The sequence below is a fragment of the Merops nubicus genome, unplaced genomic scaffold (genome assembly GCF_000691845.1).
Source record: "Merops nubicus isolate BGI_N331 unplaced genomic scaffold, ASM69184v1 scaffold4619, whole genome shotgun sequence".
Taxonomy (NCBI): domain Eukaryota; kingdom Metazoa; phylum Chordata; class Aves; order Coraciiformes; family Meropidae; genus Merops; species Merops nubicus.
The window spans coordinates 737-16860 of NW_008631517.1; the positions used below are offsets into that span (position 1 = coordinate 737).

The 16124-nt window shown below is 38.9% G+C and overlaps 1 protein-coding gene across 1 annotated transcript; it reads right to left on the reverse strand.

Annotated features, from left to right (window-relative positions):
- Positions 1-320: 320 nt before the first annotated feature.
- Positions 321-15373, reverse strand: LOC103779930 (ectonucleotide pyrophosphatase/phosphodiesterase family member 1-like; the record flags this gene model as incomplete). Its single annotated transcript, XM_008947575.1, has 9 exons — positions 321-393; positions 700-765; positions 1960-2069; positions 3193-3312; positions 4709-4788; positions 7603-7700; positions 12685-12745; positions 12908-13033; positions 15257-15373. Coding segments are annotated over 9 exons (851 nt in total), but the record flags the coding sequence as incomplete, so codon positions are not given.
- Positions 15374-16124: the final 751 nt, after the last annotated feature.

The window sequence follows — 16124 nt, forward strand, 5'->3', positions numbered from 1 at the left end:
CCTGCTCCACTAAAATCAAAATAAAGAACTGATAGGAACAAATAAAATAACATACAAGACATACCCAAACATGTTTTTGCAAATTCGAAATTGTTGAAAAAAAGAAAATAAAAACTAAATTTACTAAATAAGCTATTATATGCTTTATATCAATGTGAATTGTGGATGGACTGTTTAATCACAATTTTTTTTTCTTAATAAGCATACTGAACACAGTCTTGGTTAATGACACATGAATTATAGAAGTTTAATTAGAGTCAGAGCAAAGCTTCACATTTAAAATAATTTAAAAAAATATACAAAACTACAAAACTACTTACTCCACTGCTTACTGGTCCAAACTGATGGCCTGAGGCATCTGGTTCTTCTAAATACAGAGTGTAAAAGTGTGGTCTATATCAAACAGTACCAAAAATGTAATATTTTACATACACGTAGAGACAGTTTGAAGAGATTATATTTCAACAATGGATATCAAATGTTGGAAACAACGCTGTCATACAGAGGAAGGACATATTCAATAATAACATAATAAAAATTAATAAAGTTAACTTTCAGTCACAGAACTCAGCTTGCAATAATATTTTAACATTTTTAGAACAATGCATAAGATATTGTTTAAAACAGAAATCATATTTACAAAGTAATTAATTGCAATACCACTCAAGCAGGAACTTACACGTGCAGTTGTACACCTACCTCTCATCTTCAGGCAGCTGCAGCCAGCGAAGAACAGTAACCACCCTTTCTTCAAAGGGTATGGAGCTGTATCAAAGCATTACACGATCAGCCAACCATGTATTTCCAAGAGCTAAAACATTTTAGTCACACAGTACAAACTCAATGTAGTTTAGCAGAGAAAATTGAACTCAGCTGGATGCCATTAATGACTATTTAGCAGAATGCAATTTTATCTATGCTAATTGCTTCTGACTCTGCAGGAGTTAATGGCCTGATCTAGAGCTCCACTGAATCATTGATTGCGATGTGATCAGAACAGAGCTCCCAGTATTGCTTATGTTTATTATACAAAGAGAATAATTTGCTTCAAGGTGCAAAATCATGTGCTGACTTTCATTCCTGTATTATGTTTTGAAAAAGTTTTGGTTTGGGGGTGGTTTCTGTTTTTACATTCTTAAACACTTTGAATACAAGTTCTCATCCTGTCATGAAGTAGATATTTTACATCATATATGGAAGTAGACCAACAATGAGCATAATGACTTGTAACAACAGGAGGCACCCACAAAGTTAGTAATTCAGCTACTTAACACAAGTTACAAGTATAGATTCCTAGAGAAAGAAAACATAGGTAGAAAGTCAAGAATCAGAATTTTCATGCTATATGAAGGGTGTAGGAAGAGAAAATGACCTTAGGAAGACAGAAATGAAAAACTGGATTTATTGGGTGAGATTTGTGATTATTAATTAAATGGTGACAAATAGATTTATGTAGAATTTTAATTATGCAAAAAATGTTTAATTGCAGTGAAGAGCAATCACTGACTAAAATATTACTTCCTTAATGTGAAGTATTTTCAAAATTTGCAACAAAAATAATTTTATATTAGAACAATGTGCCATAGTCAACAGTATAGTTTTCACAGACAATATCATCTCAAGACCTGATCCATTCACCACATGAGAGTTTTGGATTGAATGACTAAATGCACTCACAAAAGATTTTTATAAACAGAAAAGCACTAAAGTTTCAAAGCTGGCTGCTCTTAAAGCTAATTTTTCCACATGCATCCTGTAAAATGTTTGCTGAGGAATGACAAAATGCTTGGACAAGAACTACATTATACTGAAACAAAGTTAACTGGATCCTATCTTTTTGTACGATGTGTACAATGATTTAGAAAAATGGGAGGAAAAAAAAAATTATGCTTTTTCTAGCATCTGTCCCCTTGCAACAGTCAAAGTAAACACTCATCTCAGACACAGGAGTTTACATACCTATTGTATATTTCATACAGGTTTGGAAAGGTTCCATTAACTGCTACATCTGACCCAGGCCAAAAGAACGTAGCCGCTTTGAGACCTTGGTACATAGCTGTTAGCCAAATCTGAAGGAAAAGAGCAATCACCATCATTAGTACAGCTCGCTGAATTAGCCGAGTAACTGCCAGATCCATTACCACCCCCACCAGCTCTGCACCTTCCCATACATTTAAAAACTAAAAAAATGCAAGCAGAGGCCACCAGAGAGTCAATCTTGCACATCGTCTCTATCTGCAGCCCAGGTATACCTTGCCCCCTGATTCCTTATGGCAAACACAAAATTCCTTCTGCTGCTACAACAGAGGGAGCCAGGACAGAAATACAAACCATTAGCTCCCGCAGATGGAGCAGTAATGCAATGGTAGAACCATGGCTGAACATCAGGAAGGGGAAATTACTCAAGAAGAGTGAAGCAAGAAGGAGCGGGAATGCTCTGAGGGTGTGTGCCCCACATGCTCTGAAATATGGGAGCCAGACTCTGGTCAGCTCTTCTGATTTTACTGCTAACCTCATGACTTGCAGATTTCTGCCTGCCTTCTGCACGTACTCCTGTCTGGCTTACAACACTTTTTTTTTTTTCTCATTGGCCCACAAAAATCTATGCTTATGTGTTCTTTCCTTAAAAAAGAAAAAAAAAAAAAAAATCCAGTCCTCTCCCACAGTGCTAAACAGTTAACATCTGTTCCCTTGCTCCACTTCAGGCCTGTTCTTCAGGCTACCACTCACCCCAGCTTTTCCATGCCACTTCATTTTGATGGCAGTCTTTGATCTGCTGAATGATTGAACTAAGCCACTTTCTTTTAAAGCTGCAACTTTAGACATAGTAGTAATTTGGGTAGGGTGTAAACCGTTACTACTGCTTATTACTGAAAGTAACTGGTCTGTCAGTTTCCTCAGAGAAGTTAACTGCAATCCCACTTCATAGAAAAAAATAAAAAAAAAATTTAAAAAAATCTGGTATCTCAATTATTTTCAGCTATTTTTTTCCTTAGAGAAAATTCCATTTAAGTTCAACAAAATCTGTTACCCTTTGTTGTCCCTGTATGGGAATTCCTAATGATGCTGAGTAAGACTTCTTGGCTGAGTTGGAAGTACCCTCTGTACTCTTTCAACATCACTATGCATGCAACTGATATTAAGTAATAACAACAGGCTGATGTACATGTGCAGCAGTGCATAAACACTTACAGGCTGTCCTTGGTACCACTGTGGATTAAACTTCTCTTCACTTTTAAGGGTGAAGAATGCATTTCTTTTGGGGTCATACATCTTGTTATCAATTATACCATGAGATTCAGGATACAGGCCCTGTAATTGAGAGTATATCTTGTTGCAACGTTATAAAGAAAATGAACCTTCTGGCTACACAAACAGATGTCCATCAGACAAATACAACCAGTGAATAATCTTATGTGTATGACTTCTGCTCCACCAATACCTCAAGATCCAAATTTAACAGCAACACCTATCATTGCTACCAAGCTCTACCTCCCAATTCTTAGCTGCTTCTCAGTGAGAAGCAATTAAAAAATGTAGACAAGCAACTTGTTCTGGGATCAAACCAAAAGAAATCATCTGAGTTCATGCATATGTTGCATCTTTAGCAGAAGTGACAAAGCAATTATCTATGCTGGACCCCCATCATACAACCAAAATTTGAGAATTTGAAAAAGCAGAATTGCACATCAGCAGGTGAAAGCTCTAGCTGGTGATAACCATTACATCAGCAGTGAAAGAAGTGCTCAGAGGCACCAGCTGTCAGTAGCTTTAACAAACTTTGTGCTCTGCCTTCAAGCAGATGAGCTCCTTCTTACATTGAAGAATATAACACCACCATTAGGACTCTGATTAACACCAGGACCTGCTACTTTTCGTAAGAATGGGGGGCCAAGACAAAGCTCTGTACTGTATTTAGGGACACCATCACAAGGATGCAGGGCAGGATTAATGCCTCTAAGTTAGCATACTCAGTCATGTATATTTGAGAGGATTACACAGTATAAAAAAATTGTACCTGAACCTGTGTTCCTCACTTACCAAAAGACAATCCTGACAAACTGGGAAGATAGGAAAGAAGGTGCAGATCCTCAAGTAGTTGACTGAATTTTAATTCTGACATAATGAAACTAAGAAGGATCTACTGGATTCCAACCCTACCTTTGGTGTTGAAAAAACTCTTTACACTCAGGAGGTAATAAATTTACAAAATCTGTTTTGCACCATTCCTATCCAGGTTTGGGTACAGACCATCACAGAGTCAACTTCAATGTTATGTTCAAACCTTTTCTTTCTTATCATACTCTTCTTTGTGTCATGACAAGCTACCTTAAAGAACTGGAACACGGCTGACAATTTAAAGGAGTCAGACTGCTCCTACTTTGAGAGAGAAAGCTATCTGCAGTTTAGTGAAAATATTTACACACATGAGGAGTTGTAAAGTGATGTGACCTTTTCACCTATATGGGAATTCCTGTAGCTAGTCTTGGAAGGATTGGATTGCTTAATCAGATTATATCTGACCACTCAGCTGTAGTGTTATATAATAACTGTTAATCTAAATTAGATAAATAATATAATATACACATTTTCATATTCTGAAGGGAAATCATAATAATTCATCAAAGAAATATAGTATGTCCTTGGAGACAACTTAAGAATGAATGGTCTCTTCAGGAGTGGAAACATAATATACAGCAGCTCTTACTGTGACAATGGAGTAATGATTGGGGAAGGTTTTTGAAGGATACACTGGTCTCATACTGGAAGTGTATGTTCCACATTTCTCTAGAGGAAGAAAGAAAGAAAATCAGCATAGTTACACAAATAATAAAAAAAAAAAACCTTGCAAGTTTCTTTTACAAAGACATATATCTACTAAAATAATAGAAAAACTAAAAGATATCTCCAGAAAGTTTTTTGTTCTTCAAAATTCTAGAGTTAATACTTCACTTCTCTTTCCATGTTCATTTACAAGTTGACTGAATATATCCCTAATAACTGACTTCAGTGATCACACGAGCAAAACTTACAGTCCTTGTGAATATCATGCACAGGTAAGAATGAATAATCAAAGAAATCACACCCTCAAAAATTGTCCTGGTATGTGGTAGGTGAAGTCTGCAGCTTGAGACCAACCATCTACTTCATCCTGGGTGCTGCCAAAGATGAAGTGGCCACTGGCACCGTGATGCCCTGGCTCTCTGTCACCTGTCAAATCTCTATTTATTTTGCAGTCTCATTTTTGTTTGTTGCTTGGTTGTTTTGTTTTAATAAAACTAAGCTCTACTTCAAAAACAAACCTCAAAGTTTTCTTTATCTTGACACAAAAATCACAGTTTAACGAGATCAGTGCACAGTATTTGCTAGTATTAAGAGTCATTAGCCAGGACAAAGCACTTAAGGAAACCTTACTTAAATTATGTGCCTAAACTTCAATGGGCAAATCTATGAGCCCTGATTTTCAGTAAGAAAAGAAAAAAAAGCCCCTCCAAAAAAGCCTTAATGACTTCAGAAATACTATGTGATAATCAAAACCACTTCAACTGATGCTGAAATGACAAAAGTAATGACCCTGTAGATAGACTACCATTGGGCTGTCTTCACTGGCCCTCTGGGCCATTATATGTAATATAAATAAAATAGAAATTAAAGGTTTGATTATATAAAAAGTGTTGCATCAAGGTACTTTGAACTCATTGGATTATTTCAACTGAGATCTAATCCAAACCCACAACTTGAGTTAACTGAGATAAAATGAAGCCGAGCCAGAAAACGAAATTATTGAATAGTTTGGGTTGGAAGGGACCTTAAAGATCACCTAGTTCTATCTCCCCTGCCATAGGCAGGGACACTTCCCACTAGACCTGGTTGCTCAAAGCTCTGTTCAACATGGTTTTTAACACCTCCAGTAATGAGCGTCCACAACTTCCCAGGGCACCTTGTTCCAGTGTCTCTTCACCCTCATAGTGAAGAACATCTTCCTAATTTCTAGTCTAAATTTACCCTCTTCCAGTTTGAATCCATTAGCCCTCATCCTACCACCACAAGTACTTGTAAGTCCCTCCCAAGCTTCTTGTAGGCCCCCTTCAGATACTGGAAGGTCACAGTAAGGTCTCCCCAAAGCTCTCTCTTCTCCAGGCTGAACAACCCTAGCTCTCTCAGCCTGTCCTCGTAGCAGAGGTGTTCCAGCCATCTGGTCATCTTCATGGCCCTCCTCTGGACCTGCTCCAACAGGTCCATATCCTTCTTTTGCAGAGGACTCCAGAGCTGGACACAGAACTCCAGGTAGGGTCCCACAAGAATGGAGCAGAGGAGGACAATCACTATGCTTGACCTGCTGGCCATGCTTCTTTTGATGCAGACTAGGATACAGCTGGCCTTCTCAGCTCACACATTGTTGGCTCATGTCCAGCTTTTTGTCAACCAGTACCCTCAAGTCTTTCTCTGCACAAGTATTAACAATCCATAGTCCATCCAGCCTGTATTTGTGCTTGGGATTGCCCCAATCCAGGTGCAGGACCTTCCACTTGGCCTTGTTGAACTTCATAAGGTTGTCACGGGCCCACCTCTCAAGTCTGTCAAGGTCCCTTTGAATGGCCTCCCTTCCCTCCAGCGTGTCAACTGTACTATACATCTTGGTGCTGTCTGCAAACTTGCTGAGGGTGCACTTAATCAGCTTTTCCTCACAATGCCCAAGAAGTGTTCTCCAGCTTAATTTATTTTATAATTGCATCTAACGAAATTGTTCCAAAGGGCTCATCTTATTCTAACGCAGCACAAAATGGAAAAAAAAGCTAAAACCTCAAATACATCTGTGAATTGTTATCCTCTGGAACAGATGAAGTTATAACAACCACTATACAAAAAAAGCAAGTATTTTTACTGATTTATTTTTAGTCAAACTGAAACCAGCCACCCCAGGTAGTAATTTATGAATGACAAGAAGATTGGCATATTTTTCAGACAAGGAATGCCACCAGTTGTATACAGACCACAGGCAAAATAGAGACAGGAAAAGCAACTAAAGTAACTTAGACACTACAAAGTTAAGATACTACAAAAGCTAGGGAAAAATATGTATTTAGGAGGCTCTCATTTCTTCCGAAAATATTTGCCAAATGAAGGTTTTCTTCGATTCAGCACATTTCTACGGGTCCTTCTATAATAGCTGCTCTTAATCTCTTCCTTCTCTATCTTTTTACAAACATAATCTAATGCTTTCTACCTTGCTTTCCATTTTCCAAAGCCGTTCCACCTAAATATGAGACAATATGCCATACAGAGTGAAAAGCAGGTCTATTTTTACTTTGAAGAAATAAAATAAGCTCACAGCAAAAATCATCCACCTTCTAAAATACAGCAAGGGCTACTTAATAATTTTTAAGGTTTCACTGAAAATCCGAAGGGTTGTTTCCTCATATCTTCCCTCTGTTTCCCCTTCCTCCCTCCCACATCTCAAGTTCTTTGTGCACAGCTGTTATTCAGAACAACAATTTCAATTTCCATGGAAGAAGAGTGAGCATTTTAAAGAGTAAGCATAGCTACATCTATAGATATTTAAAGACATCATGATATTGTTTAGACAATGAAACTACTCACGTAATTTGCTAATAACAGGTAAAAGTCCACCCCAAGTTTGCAAATATTCTGCTCTGAAGCCGTCCAATGAAAATAGTAACACCGGAGACTTGGTAAATCTGAACAAACAGAAATTGAAGTATTAAACGACAGACTCTGAGAAATAATTTCCTACAATCTATTTCGAGAAAATTTCCACCAGATCATGGAGATGTTCATTATGGGACAATAAACTGGGGCAAACAAGTAAGTCTTCCTAACCAGAAAGGTTCTCAGGCTGGCACAGTGGTGAGCAGACCAGCATCCAGTCCCTCTGTTCACAGGCTGGTGCAGCGACCCTGCCCAGAGGTTGAGAATTGCAGTGGGATATGCACAGGGAAATCATGACAATGCCATAAACACTTGTAAAACAAAGAACAAGCCAACATGCTCATGTAATCCATGTGGTGGGTTTAGTACTCCTTATCTTGAAATCAGTCCCTCTGGAGCAACACTCAAGGCTCTCTAAGCCCCCACTTCCACCCTGAGGATAAAAGGCAATCTGAAGCCATGGCTTTCCTTTGTTCATTTTGCTCCTGAACAATTTGTGAGCTGTCTAAAAACAAGGAATTTATCTTTTTACATATACAGTGCACAAAACTATAAGGAAGTCTAATGCACAGGATACATTAAATCAGCAATCGTAACACACATTTTTCCTTTCATCTTACGAAGATTAATTAACCAAGAAGAATTGTACCACATTTACTACCAAACTCCAAACTGAAAAATGTGTCCCTAGAACTGGAACACTATAAGAGTATTTCTGCCTGGAACTGGACAGATAAATTCAGAAACTGATTTCACACTGGAACTAGCAAAAACAAATTCTTCCCTCCCAGTATCCACAGGACCTATGTTTTCCAGCCTTGACTTGTTCCTACCTTCAGCCCTGTACAAACAATTTCTCTCCATCTGTAAGTACTTAAAACACTAAATCACAGGCAGGAACAATCATCAGTAACTTCTTCCTTGAAGAAAATATATCTAATTTTTGACCTATAGATATGTAAGACTTAAAAAAAAATAAATCACTGCAGTGCAGCAACAACCACTGAAAATACAACTTCACACAAAAGAATTTAATTTATTCTGAGTGGCAATTGCAATGTCATTTTTCCTTTTTATGTTTACAAATAGTAAAATAATTTAAAAAAAAAAAAAACAAAACACAACCAAAAACACCAACTTTGTTGCACTTCAGTTTCCCAAAATAAAACACTGAGGACTGAAGACAAATATTGTTTATAAAGTGATGGAAATTTCTTTAGTGAGGTAGTCCACAAAAAAAAATGCAAACAGTCATTTTAAGTGAAACATTTATAACCCTTATTTCAGTCAAACAGACGTGACTATATTAACTGAAGATTAGTCAGGCAACCAAAACGTTGATTAACATTTTCTTAGGATAGATAGTTTGGACAGCAGTTCAGCCAAAAGGGTGTATCATTAGTCAGAATCACTACATAGCCTAACTTACACCCCAGACAGAATGAAACATTAAGATGTTTAAGATGGTTAAGATGATTTGCAAGATGTGTGTTGAAGTCTGTTTTTTATTTATATGGTATAGTTAATACCATCTTTGGAAAAAAAATCTTAGAAGGGGCAGTTAGTTTGGAACAAGAAATGAATGATCTTCAGATCAAGACTAAAGTCCTTTGGCAGAGTAGAGTAGGGAAACTTCATGTACTACTTTTGCCCATATTGCAAGTATTTTTTGCACCACAGATTTGGATCTCTGCAACTTTTGCTAATACCTTCTCCGCCTCCCCTCACAAGTTGATTCCCTCCAATGCAGAGGTCTAAAAATCTTCACCACAAAGTCTCCTGCAATAAAATTTGAACTTTGAGGCAAAACTGTTCAATGCTACTTTACTGAGAAGACTAACTTAAAAAAAAAAAAAAAAGGAAAAAAACAAAAAACCAACAACCCAGCAAATTTAAAACAACTCCTTAGAAAGGGACTTTACGCAACCGTTTCTGGTTTGGCATTTACAAGTAAGCCAACTAACTGTTAAGTACATGTTTTGGTTGTCTGCAAATCCAGCTACTGACCCCCTTGAACATGTAAAATTAAACTTGGCAAAATAGACCATTGCTGCAACCAGGGAGACTGGCCAGTTCACTTCACATATACTCTACACATGCTGAAACTCATAGGGTTAGTCATCTGCCTTGTGCTCAGGGAAGCAAAGCATGACAGACCATGTTAAGCTGCACTCTTTGGAACAGTTCCAGTAAAATCCCCAGACAAACTGATCTGAGCTCAGTTTTGAGGTGTATCAGGGATTTCCATTACTTCTCAGTTAGTACAAGGTTACTCTTGCACTATAGGCAAGCAAGCCTGGGAGGCTCAAACTTTGGGCCTGCCAGTGATTCATGCTGGCTGTGTCCAAACAGTATGACAAGGGTGTTTCACAGCTCTTGGATAAATACATACGCCACAGTCACATCCTGACTCCAAACTGAAGGAAATGCAGCAGTAATTATGCCCTCCTATAAACTGACTTCTATGGAAACATAGTGCAGGCAACACAGGCTTGCTGTGGTCTAGCAGGTTCATCAGTTTGGATGATCAAGAGCCCAGAACTGCAGACCACACTGCCAAGCTGACCTACCTCACCACAGGCAAGTTAGACCACAATTAAAGAAAAAAAAAAGAAACAGAAGAAAGAAAAGGAAAAAAAGAAAAGACAGTCCTGTTGAAAAGTGAAACATCCTATCCCACATATACCCTACTGCCTGTATATAAGCCATTATGCATAGGAAGTAGTTTTATTTTCTGCTAATTGTACATAAAGGCTCAACAGGAAACAAAATAGCAATCTTCAAATACACACAAGAGATCTGCCAAGAGGAAACGAATCAGCTGTTCTTCCAGCTCAGTGAAGACAGAACAAATAGTAATAGGCTTAAAGTACCACAAAAGACACTAAGACATCAGGAAAACCTTCTAGCTAAACACTAGGATAAACTGCTTAAGTAGGTCTGAATTCCCAAAGTATTATTTCACTCCTAGAACAATGGAAAGGATTAGATCGCTCCTGAAATCTTAGAGCTCGTTAACTTTATAATCCTATTAACACAGAACTCAGGCTTGGAAATGCTTGGGTGCATACTTAGTTTTAACCATTGGATCAGTGAAACCCCATTGAAACCAGTGGGATTTCTCAGATTAAGCACCTCATTGAATACTGCATTGTCTTTTGTCTATTCTGCACTGGAGCAAACCCAACCAAAACCAAAACAGAATAAAACCAGCAATTTGAATCCACAAAATACTACGTATTAATATGCGCAGAATCAAAATTGATATCCTGAGGCCTCAAAATAGTCACTGAGCTAAAGTCACCTGTGCTCCTGCCTACCCCACCATAGGAAAAAGTGGATTGTTTACAGAGTCGTTAGTTTTGGGAGAGGTTTTGTGCTAGCAGTCTGAGATGAGCCTTCAGTCAACATCGTTTGGTTCAACTTTGACCACACATCACCCTTTCCTGGGCTGGGTTATATTGCAACATTTCTGGTTTTGCTAAGATTGAAATAATTTTAGTAGAGTACCTACAGATCCCTTTCATGCACTGGATAGAAATAACAAACAATAAAACCCTAAAATCAAGTTAATCAGCCAGAGTTGCCCTACAGCATTTACACCGTTAACTTGGACTGTGGATCTGCACAAGGCTCTTGGCTTTTTTATGCAGCCCTTGGGGGTACACAGTCCTCACTCTGCATTAGGGAAACCACCATCCTAGAGTCAGTTCCCAGCACACAGTCCTGAACAGCCTCTGTCCTCAGCACAGGATTTAATGACAAAAGCTTCCAGAACAGCCTGGCTACCACACTCCTACATGGGGCTCACTGGGGACCTTAACTCAAAGCTGGACAGAGGCTCCAGTTTCTGTCTTGATGAAGGCTCTGAAGTGTCAGCATTTGTTACTGCTCATAATCAGAAAAGTATTCATTTGGTATAAAAACATTCCAAAAGGAAATGTATTTTGTTTGACAGTGTTATAACTCCAATGAATAAATATAGCATGATTTAAATATCTTAACAGAAGACAAAAAAAGTCATGACATAAGAACAAAATGAAATGTTTCTACTTTACTAGAAATATCCTCAGCACATTATAACTTTAAAATCATCAAAATGAAAATAGTTTTGATTTGACACTTTTCAGACAAGAACATAATTGAACTCCATTCATCCCTACAACATATCTAAAAAATCATTTTCCAGTAGAATACTTTTCCATCAAGAATATTTAAGTCACTTCTATTAACAACTTACCCATACAACCACAGTTTGCAGTCAGCTTTAGCTTTAAGGCTGATTTGAAGATCCCACAGCAAAAATAGCACAAGAAATGCAGGCTCTTTTACTGGCTGGGAGCTCTGCTGTATTATTTGAGCCCGAGTGCTGATGCTGTAAACTACACAAGTCACTCCTCACACAGCACATACATAAATTACAGGAGCAGGCCCAGTGTGGAGCTCAGCCAGAGAACACAAGGACCTCATGGCATTTTGCACTTTTTAAAGAAAGTAATTCAGACAGCTTGCAAATAATGCTGTCCCACTGCTGGTGAAACTGGGACAGTGACCTGCCTGCATTTTGCAGCTCTGGGGTTGGAAGAGGCAAGGAAGTGGAAAGGACTTTAGAAGTGACCGGGGAGGGAGGCAGTTTTAAGAGCCTGAGACTGATGGACAGGTCCCAAAATATTCAGGACAGCGAGTATTGGAGTGCATGTAGGACAACAGCGAGGGTGACACATGGTAGAGCTGCCCAGAGCACAGGTATCTGTGAGAGACAGCAGGGTTCATGCACAGGCACGTCTTGCAAGTCAAGCCAGTGCTAGGACACAGGAGTGCTGCTGGGGTAGAGCTGCCTGATGTGTTAGTAAGCACCATCAAATGCTGGCTGAACAGGCATCCTCTGGTTGGCAGCTGCTCTTACTGTGGTAAGAAAGGCAAGCAGGTCCCAGGAATGCACAATAGTGAAAATAAACTCAAAAATTAAACAGAAGCAAAGAGCAGAGCTATGCAAATATACAATATCCTCACCCTTTCGGACACTGAGGTTCAGTAATGTCCTCACACTCTTCTTCAACCCAGCTTGCCTCTCCTTAAAACAAATGAGTGCAATTTATTTAACAGTACATTCTTACTGATAAATGCAAGGGTTTTTTTCATTTTACTGAATGCTTTTAAAGTAATGTCCTTGTTCCTTTCATACAAATATGGGTACATACGTAAAAGACTATAGAAACTTGTTGAGGATATTCACCTTTACAAACAGCATGATAATTGACACAACAATCATTTTTTTCTACACAATCATCTGAACAGGAACAATGGTATTCTGGTCGCCTCTTCTCTCCACACCTGAATTTATTGCAGGTCCATATGTGGGCTAAAAAACAGAGGAGAGACAAGAAAAGCACAATGATTAATACCCACACAGGTGCAGAATTAATAAACTGAGTGTTAAGTTCTGTCTCAAATGTGTACTTGCTGAAAAACAGTCCTGAGGTATGTCAGGCATGCGTAATATTGCAAGCTTTGGCACTTTGGAAAACAGAAACACCCACGGCTAAATAAACCAAGTGCATAGCCATCTGAATACAGTTATGCAGCATATGGTTATAAATATCACAGATCAGAAAGAATCCCTCTTACAGACCTCCTGAAATATGGCAGTTTGCATGGGTTTAATCTGGTAAATGCGTACTACAAAGAAGTACCCAAAAAACTATCCCAGAAAAAAAACAAACTTGAGTTTAACTTGGAATGCCTAGCAAACACAAAGCAGCAGTAGCTTGTTCTGGCTTGCACTGAAGTCACAATGGGTTTTGCCAGTCACCATCAGGCACTCCAGCTTCCTTCAGCACCTCTTAGGCATCACTCTGCCACTGTTTGAGCCTATATACATAAACTCAGGGGAAGATGTACTGACATCAGCTTCATTGTTGGTTTCAGTAGAGAAATTTTTCCCAAATCATAGTTATTTTTCAGAATAGGATATTCCAGTAGATGATCATTTTGTTATCAGTTGTCAACACAAGTAGATCCTTTGCAGTCAATGAGGATAAATATAAATGAATTTACCAAGTGAGTGAATAATTACGTGGAATTCTGTTTGACTAGAGGATAGTGATCTTCACACATGAATAGCGATTAGAAATCCCTAAAAGAATTTAAGTTAATCTCACTCAAATCAATATTCCTGAAAGTAACTCCAGTGTCAGTACAATCTCTATCTTCACTTCTGTGAGATATAGAAGAATCTACTATGGTTCTAGTTACATGATGCTATTTGGAAATTACAATTTCATTTATAATTTCATTCTCCACTGATGTTAAGGTTAATTAATTTAAAAAAAACAAACAAACAAACAAAAAAAAACCACACCACACAAAGCAATGAATTCCCATTCCTAGTACTGGAGATGGAATTCTTTAAATGGAGAGTGGTGTAATAAAACAAACTGAAGAGTAAATCCCACGCAACTATTCTATAAGCAAAAAGATTTATGCAATTTAGAGGACCTTTCAATAACAATCAGTTGTTGGGATCTGAGCTCAATTTAATCATTGTGTTGCAAAAGGCAACACTGGAATCTTTAACTTCAGGGTAAGACTACATTGATAAAATTTACAAATACATGAAAAGATGAGTGAGATGAAAAATAGCTAACTGAAAAGAACGCTTCATGTGAAGCATTAAGGAAAAAGTAAATTAGAAAACAGTCAGGTTCTGTCCATAGTGTTACTACCGGCATTAACTTCTTTCCCTGTGAAATTTCTCCATGGTATTTTTCACACCTTTGCCTATCTGACGTTTGCTTTCTGTCAAATCATGAGAACTACTTCTCACTTTGCATTCCATCTCCACTAGTGCAATCTGGTCATCCTGCCTTCTCCCAAAGGCCAGTACATGACCCTTGCTCCACATTCAAGTTGGGGAATTACGAAGCAGAGGGCCTGATTAGCCAAGCAAGGAGAGATGTCAGCTTTCACAGAGCTGCTCTGTCCTTCCCCTTTTTCATGCAGGCCATGAGAAAAAGATATAACATGCAGAATGGACACTCCCATTCCCGGCTTGCCTGACAACGTAGGAGTTGTCCCTGATGCCGGGGACAAGGCAGGTCACTGTTCTCTCACCCCCGACAGAGAACAAAAGGCTGGCTGAGATCTTGAGCTGCAGTTGTTCCTCCCGATTCCGAGGGGGAGGGGGAGCACCCTTGCTCGCAGCCTGTCTCCCCACAGGAGCTATGGGAATGCCACTCAGCCTGCTGGTGATGCCAGCTCCTGTGTAGTCCAGCTGGGTGAAATACAAGCTTTGTCTCTGCACAACAGCAGCTGCACCAGAGCCTTGACATTTCCACAGGAGTCCCCCCAGCACTGCCATCACTACTGCAACTCCACTCATGGTTACAACGGAGAGAGCACAAAGAGGGGGAGACCATTGGCATCAGAACCACCTTGCTGCTCAGCAGCAGCCCTTTGCACTCGCAACCCATCTGAAAGAAGTCCAGGGCTGCGGCCACCTGACCGCAACAGTACTCACATACGCAGAGCTGTCGTACGTCACAGAAGAGGAGAGTTTGCCCCCACAGCTCTTTTCCATCCTTACCTGGTTGTATACATGTTTCCTGGTAATCTAAGCAGCAGTTTCCAAGCTTGACACAATCTCTATCACAACGGCAGCTTCCAAAGGTCCTTTCAAAGCAACGACCTTTGCAGGTTTTCACTGTAATATTGGATAGTGTTAGATGTCAGTGGCTGAGCCCAAATCAGTCAACATGCAAAAGAAATGAAGAAGGTCAGCAAGTGGAACACAGCTGGTCATCCCACAACTAACAGACTGGCTGCAAAAACAGTGACAGCCAAAGGAAAAGTTAAGTCTTGATCTAACCAAATGCTTATTTTCTCTTATTGAACAAAACTATTTTTTCATCATATTGAAAAAAGGGTTCTGTTTTGGTTTAGCCAGAACATGGTGTTTCATTATTGGCAGAAGCAAGTGAAACAAAAACTGCAATTCTATTTGTGACTGTCCCTGCCTTTTTGTATCACCAGAAGACATGAGCAGTCATTCAGAGTACAGAAGACCCCTATTGAAGGAAATCTGAACCTAGGTGTTTTCTATAAGGGTGCCCTAAACAGTGAAGTGTTTTTGCAGAGAACACCAATCTTCATTTTCACATCTGACAATGTCCCTTTTTCTATAAATAATTAAACATTAATTAGAATCTAGACTGCATTGGCTATACTTACAACTCTCCCATGTTCATGCCCTGTTTGGATGACTGTCTTCATATGGATCAGAGGAACTGAAGAAGCCCCAGTTCTGCATCCCACTGTACCACGGTTAAGGTACTATCTCAAGATGCAGGAAGGGCTGCTCCAAACCAGACACGGGAGAGATGAACCTGAGTGTACTGCTCACTGGTGCTTTTATTTTTTCACAGTTTTAATGTTAAAAAAAAAAAAAAAAAAAA